The sequence below is a fragment of the Sus scrofa genome, chromosome 2, assembly GCF_054392235.1.
Source record: "Sus scrofa isolate SSC_HxYL_T2T_F1_AM1 chromosome 2, Sscrofa_HxYL_maternal_Yorkshire_Landrace_v2.0, whole genome shotgun sequence".
Taxonomy (NCBI): domain Eukaryota; kingdom Metazoa; phylum Chordata; class Mammalia; order Artiodactyla; family Suidae; genus Sus; species Sus scrofa.
In genome coordinates, this window is record NC_139384.1 from 98188867 (window position 1) to 98204586 (window position 15720).

The 15720-nt window shown below is 44.3% G+C and overlaps 1 protein-coding gene across 6 annotated transcripts in view; it reads right to left on the reverse strand.

Moving 5' to 3' along the window:
* The window catches only part of ARSB (arylsulfatase B), a 163345-nt gene that overhangs the window by 107966 nt on the left and 39659 nt on the right, over nt 1–15720 (reverse strand). The window contains exon 5 of one of the 6 annotated variants that reach the window (XM_085013905.1): nt 12355–14214. The exons of the other annotated variants lie outside the window; for them this stretch is intronic. Within the exon in view, the coding sequence (XP_084870031.1) occupies nt 14198–14214 (17 nt within the window). The 3' untranslated portion in view covers nt 12355–14197. Of the gene's footprint in view, nt 1–12354; nt 14215–15720 lie in introns of those variants that run through there. 6 annotated transcript variants of the gene reach the window in all.

The window sequence follows — 15720 nt, forward strand, 5'->3', positions numbered from 1 at the left end:
TATATAGCTTTTTAGGGCCACACCTGCGGCATATGGAGGTTCCTAGGCTAGGTGTCAATTCCGAGCTACAGCCATGGGCCTATGCCACAGCCTTAGCAACCCCAGATCCGAACCATGTCTGCAACCTATACCACAGCTCAGGGCAATGCCGGATCCTTAACCCACTGAGCCTGACCCGCAACCTCGTGGTTACTAGTTGGATCCGTTTTCTGCTGTGTCTCAGCGGGAACACCTATTACCATTTTTAAATGAACCCTGAACTAAGTCAGTTATCTGAAACAAGCTTATTATGTGTAATTAGAGGAGTGTCTCAAACAAGAGACAGGAGGGAAGTGAGGCATCAGGAGATACACTGTGCTCTTAAGTCTCAGAGGGTCCTCTACCCTCTGGCCACAGACTAGCTGAGGGGATACTTGAACAGGTCCATCAGTGGGTGATGAGGCGGGGTGAGCTGCTAGGACCCACACCTCCAACAGCAGTCAGGGGGGATCAACCCCTGGAACCTTCCTGGACCCTCATTTCCGTACAGCTCTGCTCATCTGATGACTCCCAATCTGAGCTTCCCAACATCTGAGACTCTTTCTCCCTGCTCCTCATAGACCATCATCGGCAAAAGTTCCCATTTCCAGAACCCCTGGCTCTTCCCTGAGAACATTGCTTCCCCTACAGCCTCGCTGCTCTTTGCTGTCCTTCCTAACCTTTCCCTGCCCTTCTCTCTAACCATCGCTCCTTTCCGCCAAGGCTTGAAGTTCATGCCAACAGACTATACCACTGACTGACCTACTCCATTGCAGGTGTTTATGGATTCCTGGATCACTCCGCCATATCCCTTGAGGATTTCAACACCTAGTATCCTCACACTCTCTCTAGGGCCCTTCCTGTCATTATCCTGGAGGATTTCAATATTCATTACAGATGATCTTTCCAAAATCCTGGACCCTTGGTGACCTGATACCCCTCTTAAACAATCTTGTCTTCCACCAATCTATAGGGACCCACTCTCAGTCGCATTAGACTTTGCAGTGACAAATTTAACCAACCCTCCACAATCTCCATTACAACACCACGCCCTCCAGAGACCACCAATCATCTTATCAACTCATTTCCTGTAGAACTGAGCTGTTCAAAATGGTAACCACTAGGAAATTTGATATTCACAAGAATGAAATTGGACCTGATCAAACACCACTCACAAAAACTAACTTGAAATGGACTAGGACCTCCATGTACGACCTGAGACTGTCAGTTTCCCCTGAAACTGTCAGGGGAAAAGCTCCCTGACATTGGTCTTGATAATGACTTTTGGATGGGACACCAAGAGCATAAGGAACAAAACCGGAAATAAACAAATGTGGCTACATCAAACTAAAAAGCTTCTGCATAGCAAAAGAAACAACCAACAAATTGCAAAGGCAACCTACAGAATGGGAGAAAATATTTATAACCCCTTATTTAATAACAGGTTAATATTCAAAATATATAGAAAATTTATAAACTTAAAAGCAAAAAACCAAATAAGCCAATTTAAAAAATGGGCAAAGGACCTAAACAGACATTTTTCAGAGAAGATACACAAATGAACAACAGTAAGAGAAAAGGTGCTCAGCATCGCCAATTATCAGGGAAATGCAAATCAAAACCACAATGAGATACCATCTCCCATCTGTTAGAATGGCTGTCATCAAAAGGACAAAAAATAACAAGGGCTGGAGAGGATGTAGAGAAAAGGGAACCCTTGTACACTGTTGGTGGGAATGTGAATTAGGGCAGTCGTTATGAAAAACAGCATGGTGGTTCCTCAAAACATTAAAAATAGAACGAGGAGTTCCCTTCATGGCTCAGCGGAAACGAAATCTGACTAGCATTCATGAGGATGCAGGTTCAATCCCTGGCCTCTCTCCATGTGTTAGGGATCTGACATTGGCATGAGCTGTAGTGTAGGTCACAGACACAGCTCGGATCCCTCACTGCTGTGGCTGTGGTGTAGGCCGACCAGTACAGCTCCGATTTGACCCCTTAGCCTGGGAACCTCCATATGCCGTGGGTGCAGCCCTAAAAAGACAAAAGTAAAAAAATAAATAAATAAATAAAATAAAATAAAATAAAATAGAACTACTATCTGATCCAGCAATCCTATTTCTGAGGATATGTCCAGAGGAAATGAAATCACTATCTTGAAGAGATATTTGCCCTCTCAAGGTCACTGCAGCATTATTTACAATAGCTAAGATATACAGAGTTTCTGTCATGGTGCAGTGGTTAACGAATCCAACTGGGAACCATGAGGTTGCAGGTTCGATCCCTGGCCTTGCTCAGTGGGTTAAGGATCTGGCGTTGCCATGAGCTGTGGTGTAGGTCGCAGATGCAGCTTGTTGCTGTGGCTGTGGCGTAGGCCAGCGGCTACAGCTCTGATTAGACCCCTAGCCTGGGAACCTCCATATGCCATGGGTACAGCCCTAGAAAAGGCAAAAAGACCAAAAAAAAAAAAAAAAAAAAAAAAAGAAAGAAAGAAAGCTAAGATATGGAAACACTGTAAGTGTCTAGAGATGGAGGAGATATACATATATATATATATATATATATATTCACATACACAGTGAAATATTACTCAGCCATTAAAAAAAGAAAGAAATCTTGCCACTTATGCCAACATGGATGAACCTGAAGAGCACAATGTTAACTGAAATAAGTCAGATGGAGAAAGACAACTGCTGCATGATCTCACAAATACTACACGATATATGGAATCTAAAAATAACCTAACTTAGAGAAACACAGAGTGGTGTGGGGAAGACGGGCAACAGTGTGGGGTGGGGAAGAAAATATAGATGGTCAAAGGGAACAAGCTTCCAATTATAAAATGACAAAGTTTGCGGAACCTAAGAGATAGCAGTGGTGACTCTAGTTAACAACAGTTTTGTATATATTATAGCTGCTAAGATGGCATTCCTGTTGCAGTTCGGTGGGTTACGAACCCACCTAGTACCCATGCGGATGCAGGTTCGCTCCCTGGCCTCGCTCAGTGGGTTAAGGATTGAGTGTTGCCGTGAGCTGTGGTGCAAGTTGAAGATGTGGCTCAGATACTGGGTTGGTGTGGCTGCGGTGTAGGCTGCCGGCTACAGCTCCGATTCGACCCGTAGCCTGGGAAAGTCCATGTGCCACAGGGGTGGCCCCGAAAAGCAAATAAATAAATAAATAAAGTTGCTAAGAGAGTATATCTTCAATGTCCTCACTACATACCCACCTAAACACACATACACAGGGTAACTGTATGAGGTACTGGATATGTTAACTAACCTTAGTGTAATCATTTCACCACATGTGCATATATCAAATCATCATGTTAAACGCCTTAAACTTATACCATGTTAATACATGAATCATATCTTGGTAAGACTGGGGGGAAATGGCAGCCACCTGGTACACGTGGCTGTAGAGAACTGGAAATGTGGTTGCTCTCCTCTCGATTGTGAGGCAAGCAGAAATACACATCAGACCTATTTTTTTAAGGAAATGTAAACTCTCTCACTGATAACGTTGTACATTGATTACATGTTGAAATGATGGTATTCTGGATCTATACTGGCTTGACTAAAATATATTACCAGAATTCCTTTCACCATTTACTTCTTTAAAAATGTGGCTATTTAAAATCACACATGTGGCTTGCACTTGTAATTCAAATTATACTTCCACTGGACAGCACTGGTCCAGAACCTCGCTTCAATAATTCATCAAGTACCCTCAGGATACACTATTCTTCAAACACACCACCTTTTTGCCATATCTTTTTTTAAATTGAAGTATAGTTGATTTATAATATTGGGTTAGTTTCAGATTTATAGTAAAGTGATTCATATATATGTGTGTGTGTGTGTGTGTGTGTGTGTGTGTATCCATTCCTTTTCAGATTCTTTTCCATTATCGGTTATTACAAGATACTGAGTATAGTTCCCTGTGCTATACAGTAGGTCCTTCTTGTTGTTTATCTACTTTATATATAGTAGTATATATCTGTTAACCCCAAACTCCTAATGTACCCTCCCGCACTTTTCCGTTTGGTAACCGTGAATTTGTTTTATGTGTCTCTGAGTCTGTTTCTGGTTTGTTTGTTTATTTGTTTATTTATTTATTTTGTCTTTTTGCCTTTTTCTAGGGCCGCACCCACGGCATATGGAGGTTCCCAGGCTAGGGGTCGAATTGGAGCTGTAGCTGCCGGCCTATGCCTCAGCCACAGGAACTTGGGATCCGAGCCGCGTCTGTGACCTACAATGCTAGATCCTCAACCCACTGAGCAAGGCCAGGGATCGAACCCACAACCTCATGGTTTCTAGTCGGATTCGCTAACCACTGAGCCACGACGGGAACTCCTGTTTCTGTTTTGTAAATAAGTTCACGTGTATCACCTTTTAGATTTCACATAGAAGGGATATCACATGATAGTTGTCTCTCTAACTTACTTCCCTTAGTATGATCAACTCTAGGTCCGTCCATATTGCCGCAAATGGCATGAACTCATTCTTTTAAACCCTATCTTAACAAACCTCTACCAAGTCCTCATTTCCTCCTTAGCCAGCTCTTATTACACCATCTTACCCTTCTCTCGTTTCATTGTATTCACCTGGGCAAACTCAAAGGTCCCTAACATTCAACCTTCCACGGCCCCTCAGGTGTCCAGAGGCCAAGTCCCGTCAGTGCCTCCTTAGCCAAATTTTGTCATCACAAATTCTGTTCTTGTTGGAAGCCCACCTGGCTGATAGAGCACGGTCTTATGCCCACAAAGATTCCAGTGTCAGTCAATAGAGAATCCTCCGGAAAACCAACTCCTTGGCATGTTGGGCACAGGGAGAGGCTAGGAAGCCAGGTCTGGGCAGAGCCAGGTATAGGGGGCTGGGTTGCCTCCAGGACTGGCTTTACAAGGTTGGGGAAGACGCTGATATAATGGCCCAGAAGCCATGGCAAGGGTGAGACCCACCTTGGAGAGACCGCAGAGCAAATAGGTAAGACCGAGCAGGGGCTGTGTAATCAATGTGAGGTATTTATGCTCTTCTCTGTTTTTTGGATGAAGAGATGAGTTTAAGGGACAGTGGGTGATCTGGTTAAAAGCAAAGCCATGGTTGCATCCTTTGGCTCTAGGCTTTCATTTAAAAAACACACTTGTTAAGAACCTGCCATCGACACTGCTGTGCATCACGGTAGATCCTCATAGCCTCACATCTCTGCTGTCGATAGCTGCTATTCTAGTGACCCGTTTAAAGCAGGCTTTGGTCATCTTCTCACATGGCAACTGCTGTGCCTCGTCCGGAGCCCACAGGTTCTCTGACACTGAGGGACTCACACGTGTGTAACCCAGAGATGCTGGGAGGTGGTGCCTGTTGGTGCCCCCACCCACTGGATAAACGCTTACCCCAGATGTCCCCCAGAGTGACAATTCTGAGACGAATTTCATCAGGATTCTCATGGGAACTAGCGACACTGAGCCCGGCAGCTTGATAGCGTGTGGCTTTCCCCTTCCTTTCCTGTTCACCAATCCCAGCCTCTCACTGCTGCTCCAAGGATCACTTCCAAGATAAACTACCGGCATACAAGCTGCTGCTGTAGCCCAAGCAGAAAGAGCATCAAAAATCCAAAAATCAAAAATCACAGCCCCAGGTCCATAACTGACTGCCACTGTCTCTACCAAATCATAGCATGTTGGAGCTAGAAAGACAAAAGCCTCATACTGTACATGAGGAAATTGAACCCCGAGGTTAAGTTACTTCCTATGGTCATGCAGCTAGGCTGAGGCAGATTTGAGAGCAGGACCCTGATACCGGTTTCTGGGTAATGGTCTTTTCTTTACAACTCTCGCTCATTCTGTTATGTGCAGCCTTTTGCAGTTAAAACGTAATATCGATTCTGGTGTGTTCTTTTAAATTGGGAGAAAATCTAGGTCCATTACTAAGTTCCTGTGATGTATACCCAAGGTCGAGAAGAATGAAAGAGAACAAGGGCAAGAGCAGAGGGGGCTTCAGGGAACAGATGAATTGGAATTAAGATAATAGCATGTAACTTTAAAAGCAAAGCATCATCTTATAAAATAGAGCATTTAAAATCATTTTTTCTTTTCAAACTGTCTCTTATTTAGACACACTGTCTAAGAAGGACCATTGACCATGATTCCTGCACTTGCAAACATATGCTCAAGATTCTGAACATTTTTCGAGCCCCAAATGCTTAAGGAAACAAATGCTGGCTGACTGGCTGGGTGTCTCCGAGGAAGAGACTGCTTATGTCTGCTCTTTTCTGCATCCTCAGGCTCAGAGCCCCTCATTCTCACAACCCATCACTTGTTTCTCATTTACAATTCTCAGCAGGATCCCCAGTGGATAGTCACCCAGACTGTGCACTAATCCACAGGCACACAGTTTCTGCCCTCTGTAACAATGGATCTCGTCGAAGCTCCAAAATCAATCCCTGCGTCAAGACTTGAGAAAATGTCAACAAAGGGACAGTCATCTGAGAGAAGTAAATAAATTCCTGCAGAGAAAATAAATGCCAGTGGCTTTTAGTCATACACAGTGATAAGAATGATAAAATTCCTCAAGAATCGGAACTGAGAAATCAAGCAGCAGGAATGCGATAATGAAGGCTTCATAGCGTCACGGCAACTTGGCTTCCAAGAAGCCAGCGAGGATGCCTAAATCTTTTTTTTTAATTGCCATTGGGAAGAAACGAAAAGTACCAAGATCGAGAATCCCATTTACCTCTCTTAACTTACTTTTTTGTTTTTTAGGGCTGCACCTGCAGCATATGAAGGTTCCAGGGCTAGGGGTCAAATCAGAGCAGCAGCTGCCAGCCTACACCACAGTCACAGCAATGCTGGATCCTTAACCCACTGAGCGGGGCCAGGGATCGAACCTACATCCTCATGGATGCTAGTCAGGTTCTTAATCTGCTGAGCCACAACGGGAACTCCTACCTCTCTTAACTTTCTAAACATCGTATAAAACAACTATGCCATTGAACAAAGTGTGGAACAGTTTTATAAATAAAAAGAAGTGCACCCCCAAATGAGACACACCTTACTTTTTAGAAGAGCATGTTCCATTGTGGTTAAAAGACTCCTGAGAACTCACACAGCCACGTGATTCTATGAATGTAGTTGCAGGAATGGAAAGTAAAAGATGTAAATTTTCTAACCATTTCTGTTACTGATGACCTAGGCTTTTCAACAAATCACCTCCTTGCTGATGACATCCCTATTTACAAAAAGCTGATTAATTGTTTCCCATCGACTCCAGAGAATTAGAGGACAACACGGCTCTAGAACAAAGGGAATGTTTTAAAGACCCCAAGAAACCAAGGCACCCTGGTGGGGGATGCATGTGTGCGGCAGGGAGGTGAGGGGAAATATGCATCGTTCTCTTAACCCTGCTGTGAACCTCAACTGCTCTTTAAAAAATGAACTCTTCAAAAAAAAAAAAAAAAAAAACTTTCTTTTTTGGAAATTTTATGGAGAAATACTTTCCTAGTAATGAACTTATCAAAAAAATACTTTAAAAATCTTACAAAAGATGGTAAAAGATGGATACAGAGGCCTTAAGTTGATATTCAACCTATAGAAGTCCTAATGATTAAAATTTTAAAGAAAATGTCATGCACCATGGGCATTTAATAACATGTTGGTTCATGGAGCTCCCATCGTGGTGCAGTGGTTAATGAATCTGACTAGGAACCATGAGGTTGTGGGTTCGATCCCTGGCCTTGCTCAGTGGGTTAAGGATCCAGCGTTGCTGTGAGCTGTGGTGTAGGTTGCAGATGAGGCTTGGATCTGGCGTTGCTGTGACTCTGGTGTAGGTCGGTGGCTACAGATCCGATTAGACCCCTAGCCTCGGAACCTTCATATGCTGCGGGAGCAGCCCTAGAAAAGGCAAAAAGACAAAATAATAATAATAATAATATGTTGATTCGTGATCCCATAATCCTATTTGTTACACATTGTAATAATATTTCCTCTGGCACCCAGAAGAAAGTATAGTCACACTGCAGCAAACAGGTTAAATATTTGGGGTTTCCTTTAGAGCAGGTGGAAAAGACTTTCTTTCCCCCTTTGTCTCCATCACAGCCGCATTACGCATTTATAAAATAATAATAGGGATGATCATGGTTCTTGCCCAAATGCGTTTCTAGGGGCTGAGACCCACTGGAGGTACGGATTACAAGTAAGGAGACTGCCTTCTTTCTTCTTTTTTTAAACATTCCAACCCTTGACTTATGCAACAAAATGCATCACATCTTCCAGTGGAGTCACTGGGAGGCAAGGCCCTTATTTCAATGATGCTGTCAATGCTCAAGGCTGTTTTTGGAAAGGCCTTCAAAGCCAGCATCCTAAACAAAATGACCATGCTTGCCTCCAATGAAGGTTAACAGACACAGCTCTGGCCTCATAGAACCCCACTGTCTAAGACGTGTTAGTCCCATCTCAGCTTGATCATTAAGAGAAAAAAAAAAAATCTTCAATAAAAAAATCCCTGGGGAACTCCCACGAGGTACGAATTATTGGGAAGCTATAATTTAGAGCAATGCAGTCCAACAGAAATATAATCTGAGCCACGTATGTTATTTAAATTTTTCTAGCGCCCACATTTTAAAAAGGTAAAAAGAGGAGTTCCCGTCGTGGCACAGTGGTTAACGAATCCGACTAGGAACCATGAGGTCGCGGGTTCGGTCCCTGCCCTTGCTCAGTGGGTTAACGATCCGGCGTTGCCGTGAGCTGTGGTGTAGGTTGCAGACGCGGCTCGGATCCCGCGTTGCTGTGGCTCTGGCGTAGGCCGGTGGCTACAGCTCCGATTCAACCCCTAGCCTGGGAATCTCCATATGCTGCTGGAGCGGTCCAAGAAATAGCAACAACAACAACAGCAGCAAAAAGACAAAAGACAAAAAATAAATAAATAAAAAAATAAAAAATAAAAATAAAATAAAAAATAAAAAGGTAAAAAGAAACAGTTAACATTAATTTTAATAAGAGATGGGATTCAACCCAGTATATTAAAAACGGGTCAACATGTAATCAATAGAAAAGTTACTAAGCTATGATCTTACACTCTTTTTTCACACAAAGTCTTTGTTTTTTTTTTTTTTGTTTTTTTTTTTTGTCTTTTTGCTATTTCTTGGGCCGCTCCCACGGCATATGGAGGTTCCCAGGCTAGGGGTCCAATCGGAGCTGTAGCCACCAGCCTACGCCACAGCCACAGCAACACGGGATCCGAGCCACGTCTGCGACCTACACCACAGCTCACGGCAACGCCGGATCGTTAACCCACTGAGCAAGGGCAGGGACCGAACCCGCAACCTCATGGTTCCTAGTCGGATTCGTTAACCACTGCCCCACGACGGGAACTCCCACAAAGTCTTTGAAATTCAGTATTTGACACTTAGAGCACATCTCAATCCAAATGAGCCATATTTCAAATGCCCTCTGTGGCTAGTGTCCACCTATCGGACAACACAAACCTGGATCTTTTTCTTCCCCAAATAATGAGGGCTGGTGCGCTATTTAGTACGGGATTAACGAAGGTCTTCTGGGCCTTTTCTTCATTCCTTTACCTTGTGAATAGATGTCCCTGATACAAGAAAGCTACCAACAACCCTGGGCAGAGTTTAGAATTATAACAAAACACTTCATCACAAAGTTAATCTGACACATGCCAGAAAACATAGAGGTTAAAAAAAAAAAAAAAAAATGGAAAAGAAAGGTCTAGAAGCCCATTTGCCCACCATCAAGCTGGTCTCTGATTGGCCTCTGAGATGCCACGAGAGCTTGGAAAGTCTGCCTGAGGCCCTCTCAAAGCTGGGAAAAGCTGGAGACAGCATTGGGGGCGGTGGGGGGTGGGGGGGTTGCCTTTGCCTAGGAAAACAGAACCTGTGATCTCAACTGCCTGATCATTCACAGCCAAAACATGCTGAAAACAAAGGAACAGCATGGGGGCAAGGACCTGGGGAAGGCAGGGAGCCAGAGGGCCTAGAAAAGCTTACTTTAGGGCTTAGGACCAGCGGGGGAGGAAGAATTCCATTATCCAGGGAGACCAAGGCAGCCAAGGCTCCCTGCATTCATTCTTAGCAGAAGTGCAGACACAGGCCCAGAACTGCACATGGAGGTCTGATGCTCATGTCTGATGCATCCTGCAGGGGAGGTCACACCAACCACCATCAAGATTTGCCATCCAGGAGTTCCCACTGTGGCTCAGTGGGTTAAGGATCTGGCTTTGCTGCAAACTGCAGAGGAGACTGCAGGTGAAGCTTGGATCTGGTGTTGCCATCTTCACATCGACCCCTAGCCCAGGAAATTCCATAAGCTGCAGGGCACGGCCATATAAAGAGGAGGAAAAAAAAAGAGAGAGAGATTTGCCATCCAGGACCTGTACTGTCACAGTGTCACCTGGGGTTCTTTCACAGCTAAGCAAAATCCTCCATCATGTGGCCAAGGGCTGGACTGCTCACCCCACCTCCCATAGGCACTTTGGAGGAACCACAGCTCCTGTCTCGAGTGCTAGGTAAGAATTAGTGGGCAATGTTTTGCAAATGCGTGGAGTTGATCTTCTTTAAAGAATTTAAAATTATTCCATTTAAGGACCAAAAATGGAAATATGAGATTTTGAAAATTAAAAAAAAAAAAAGCCATGAAATTAACGGTATTCTGTTCCATGATGTGCCCAGGTTCTTTTAATACCAAAATACTTTAAATTATATAGTTAAATTACATAATTTTCCTTCCTTATATTCGAGCAGAATTGCCATTCCAGGACTCACCTCTATGGCTTTGTACGCCCCTTTGAACACCAATGGGAAGGCTGGACTGGCCCAGTCGCCACGCCCAGAACACACCTGTGCTTCTCCCGCCTGCATATCTGCCCACAGCACTCCCCACAGCCAAAAGGTCCTGTCCTCTTTCCATTCACCTACTGATAGCTTAGCAGTGACTCAAGCACCATTTAATTTATATCCCATCTCCCCCTGCAGCCTCCCTGCTGATTGTGACCCAGAGGCTCTCTCCTCTGACCTTCACCTTTCTGTCCCAAGCACTTGATTTTGACAGGTCCAGGTGTGTTGGTGTGTGGGTGTGTTGCTGTTATCTTGAATGCAGGCATACTCCTCCACCTGCAAGCATTTCCTGGGTTCTGTGCTGGACTAGTTGGCTCTATAGACTTCTTGTCATCCCCCAACCACTCACACGGCCCTCTGTAAGATTCCTCCTTGCACTAAGTGATTTTCAGCCTGGAGCTCAGGGAATAAACTCGAGTCCTTTTAGGGCATGTGTCAGAGCCAAACTATACATTTGCCAGGTCCCAGCCTTGCCGCCAAGGGAATGGGATACTTTTGCCTCACACCAAAGATCACACCGTGTCTTATTTAGAATCAGCTCTCCTCAGAACCATTACTTTGTCCTAAATAAAACAGTCATGCTTACCATGACTAAATGTGTTGTCAAGAAGAAAATGATGATTCACTGGTCAGGTGACCTCGCCTGGTGATCACAACCCATCAAAGGCACCAATCGGGCCAAGCCTTTCAGGGACTCAAAGACCAGAGCTGTGCGTACGTCATGCACACAGGCCACTCTGGGAGACTGGGTTTTCAATGAACCCCACCGTTCAGCTTGCTTTATTACCTCTGGACTTGAGTAAGACCTTCTAACATCAAAGGAGACACCAAAGTGGGATTTTCTTTTTTGTCTTTTTGCCATTTCTTGGGCCGCTCCCACAGTACATGGAGGTTCCCAGCCTAGGGGTCCTATCGGAGCTGTAGCCGCCGGCCTACGCCAAAGCCACAGCAACTCGGGGTCCGAGCCGAGTCTGCCACCCACACCACAGCTCACAGCAGCGCCGGATCCTTAATCCACTGAGCAAGGGCAGGGACTGAACCCGCAACCTCATGGTTCCTAGTCGGATTCGTTAACCACTGAGCCACAACAGGAAATCCCAAAGTGGGATTTTCGAGCAGCACCATGAAGCCAGTCTTCTTGGTGCAAACACAGCGCTCCTCTATCTCCTCCCCCCACTTCTTTTATGCTCTTGACTAATGCGTACGTGTCTGTGTACATCAGGTTGTGTTACCAGATGACAGACTGTTTTGAAAACAGACAAAGCTTCAGGTTTCAGTGGTGATCTCTACAGCAGTGGATGTCTTGTAGGTTTTTTTTTTTTTTTTTTAATGATTTTTATTTTTTCCATTAGAGTTGGTTTACAGTGTTCTGTCAATTTTCTACTGTACAGGAAAGTGACCAGTCACCTGTCTATACATATATACATTCTTTGTCTCACATGATCCTCTGTCATGCTCCATCACAAGTGACTAGATATAGTTCCCTGGAGGTTTTTCTTTTCTTTTCTTTGTTTGTTTTTGGTTTTGTTTCTTAGGGCCACACCTGCGACACATGGAAATTCCCACGCTAGGGGTCAAATCAGAGCTGCAGCTGTCAGCCTACCCCACAGCCACAGCAACACTGGATCCTTAACCCATTGAGCGAGGCCAGGGATCAAACCCGTATCTGCATGGATACTAGCCGGGTTCTGAATCTGCTGAGCCACAGTGGGAACTCCCTAAGGTTTGTTAAGTTTTTTGAGGCCATTTTCATTTTTGTCAAATGCCGCACAAATAAGAAAGTGTTCTGGAGTGGAAATGAGAAAGGGCAAAAAAAAAAAATCACTGTACTTGGAACAGTCATCCTGGGAGAGGTTGATTAGATGGGGCCCATACTGTGAAAGAAAAATAGGAAGGCGATCACAGAGATTACAGTTGGTTAAGAGTGAAAACCGCCGGAAAGGAACAAACCTGGGGTGCCAATAATCTCTGAAATATTTTCTCATTAAGGACACATGAAGAAAGAGCCCCCACCAGGTTAAGGATTGCTCTGTAGGAAGGGAACAAGCCCGGAAGGCAGGTGTCTGTGTACAACGTTTTGCTGATGCTTTGTACCTAACTGCCAAAGTCAGCAAGAGACACCATGGGGCTTTTTTCAAATGTACGATTATTATTGTTTTTCGGCCTGGCAGGGGGAGTCTCATGCCTCTGAAAGCAAAGGGTGAGCAGCCTGTTTGAGGCCAAGCACAGCAAGGCCACCTCCTGCAAAGAGCTCTGAGGCCCTCCTCGGAAGTGAAGGCTCCTTAAACTCCTGGGATGGAAAGAGATGGCAGCCTTTCCTCAGAGCAGGCAGGAAAGCCGCACAGTCACCGTATAAACCCCAAGTGGAAAAAAAAACAAGAAAAAAGAGTTCCCATGGTGGCTCAGCAGAACCGAATCTGAGTACTATCACAGGTTGGATCCCTGGCCTTGCTCAGTGGGTTAAGGATCCGGCGTTGCCAGTGAGCTGTGGTGTAGGTCGCAGATGGAGCTCAGATCTGGTGTGGCTATGGCTGTGGTGTAGGCTGGCAGCTACAGCTCTGATTGGACCCTTAGCCTGGGAACCTCCATATGCTTTGGGTGCAGGCTCGAAAAAGACTAAATAAATAAATAAACCTCGTGCAGAGGCACCTGGGACAGAGCGCCGGCCAAAGCTCCCTACCTTGGAAATCCCCAGGTTTCCACCAAATGCTCTGTTTCACATACACCCTATACACATGCAGAGCTGCTACCACTGCCTCGGGGAGGACCCTATACACAGAGAGTAAAATCAGGAAGAGTTAGGTTGTTTGGGTTCTCTAGGAGCTAAAAGGCAGCCACTCTCGTTTTTTGTTTGTTTGTTTGTTTGTTTTCTCAGAAAAATGACTACAGAGTCAATCCCTACAACATTCTGGAAAGCAGGGGTATCAACAACTCATGGCTTTGGTCTGGGTTGAAAATACCAGGCCCTCCTTTGACGCCTAAATTTTTATCTTCCACCTGTAATGAATGACAAGGATTTTTTTTTTTTAATATACAACATACAAGCCCCAATGACATTGATTTTTTTTTTTAATTCCAGACCAAACAGACCTGAAACACAATCTACTTTCTGCTGATTCAGAAACCAACACTTTCTAGGCCACCAAGTCCCCTCTTTCAGCCTCCGGCTGTCCATAGCGTACCTTCATCTAATACGTGGGGAGACCCAGCTTTACTTCAGCCCCTTCCTCTTGCTGTGACTGTGGTTCCCATGTGATTATTTCTGCTTTTCATCTTGCTTCCTCCTCCAGTGCAGCCTGTCCAACCTGACACTCCTCTTGCCTTCACAGGGACTTCAGGCCCTAACAAGTTCTGTGAGAAATGTACAATATATAAAAGGGGTCCCTTTTAGATGTGACCTTTCAAATGCCGTGCAAAGCAAGATAAGAAAATAAACCCAAACAAACTGGAAGGCTTCCAATTTAGACAATAAATATGCCCAGTAAAATATGTATTTTCCATTATTTATAAACTCAGGGAAGGGCCACGTCTCATAGAAGTGTAAAAATAAAAATTATTTCCTGTTTCTCATGCTAGGGAATTCATAATATCAATAACGCAATGTTATATCATAGCATGTAAGCATAAATTTAATAAAACATTGACGACCTGATAAACATAGGGATTGAGAAATATCTTTGCTTTAGACTCCGGGCTTGAGGATTCATTGGTTTGTCACAGAGAAGACAAATACAAGACATCATTCTCTCAATAAAATAATCAACAAATCTGTATGCATTACTGCCTATTGCTAATAAAATCTTAAAGTAATCCAATATGCTTTTAAAAAGCATGGACATTTGGAAGTTCCTGGGCCAGGAACTGAACCTGAGCCATAGCAGTGACAAAGCTGAATCCTTAACTGCTAGGCCACCAGGGAACTCTGCTTTTAGCATCGACATTAACACTTAAGATGAAATGAGCCAAGGACCCCAGGCAAGGGAAAAGATGGTCCTCATCTCATAGTTTTGAGCTGCGTGAGGTCATTTCTCTCTGTGGTTTGTGTTGAAAAGGGGGATGTGTGCAAAGAGAAAGCCAGTGTAGATCCACTATACCATTTATTCTCTTAGGTTTTCCTTAGCTTTGTCAGAAATGCATTTTAAGGGTTTGAAGAACCTTGTGAGATTGTTTTGCCAGCATCGGATAACTTTGTTCCTGGCACAGACTTTCTATAATATCTATGTCTGCCAATTGCATAAGCACATTTAAACTGAGGGGAGGGGGCTCTTCATTGGCCAGTACCAGTTTTGGAGGGAATTTAATATATGAGGGAGAAAGGGACATAAAATTTAGAGGAATTAAAGAATAATGCTCTCAGATATTAAATCACAAAGAATTTTGTGAAAGATCAGATAATACTTGTTACAAGTTTAGGCTCTGGAATAAATTACTCTGTTTAAGCAGAAACGTGCTATGGGATCTGGCCAGGGTTCCTAGATATCGGTGCTGCTGGCATCTGTGTTGGGGCGTTTCACTGCACAGGGTTGGCCTGAGCATTACAGGTGCCTCTCCTTCAAAGGTAACTTCATCCTCTTAACTAAACAACCATGTAACTATGTAACAACTATGTAACTATGTAACAACTCGTAACTATGACAACCAAAACCATTACTGCACATTTCCAGATACCCTTGCGGACCCCCACTCCAGTCTCAAAGGGTATCCACTGCTAGGCAGACTACATGGGCTCTCTGACCATGAGCTGCACCGTCTCCAGCTACCAACAGATGCATCCCAGAGTCAGCAGAAGGGACGGCTCCATGAGAAGTTCAAAAACACAGCATTACACAATGGTCAACTTCCCTAGTAACAAACACT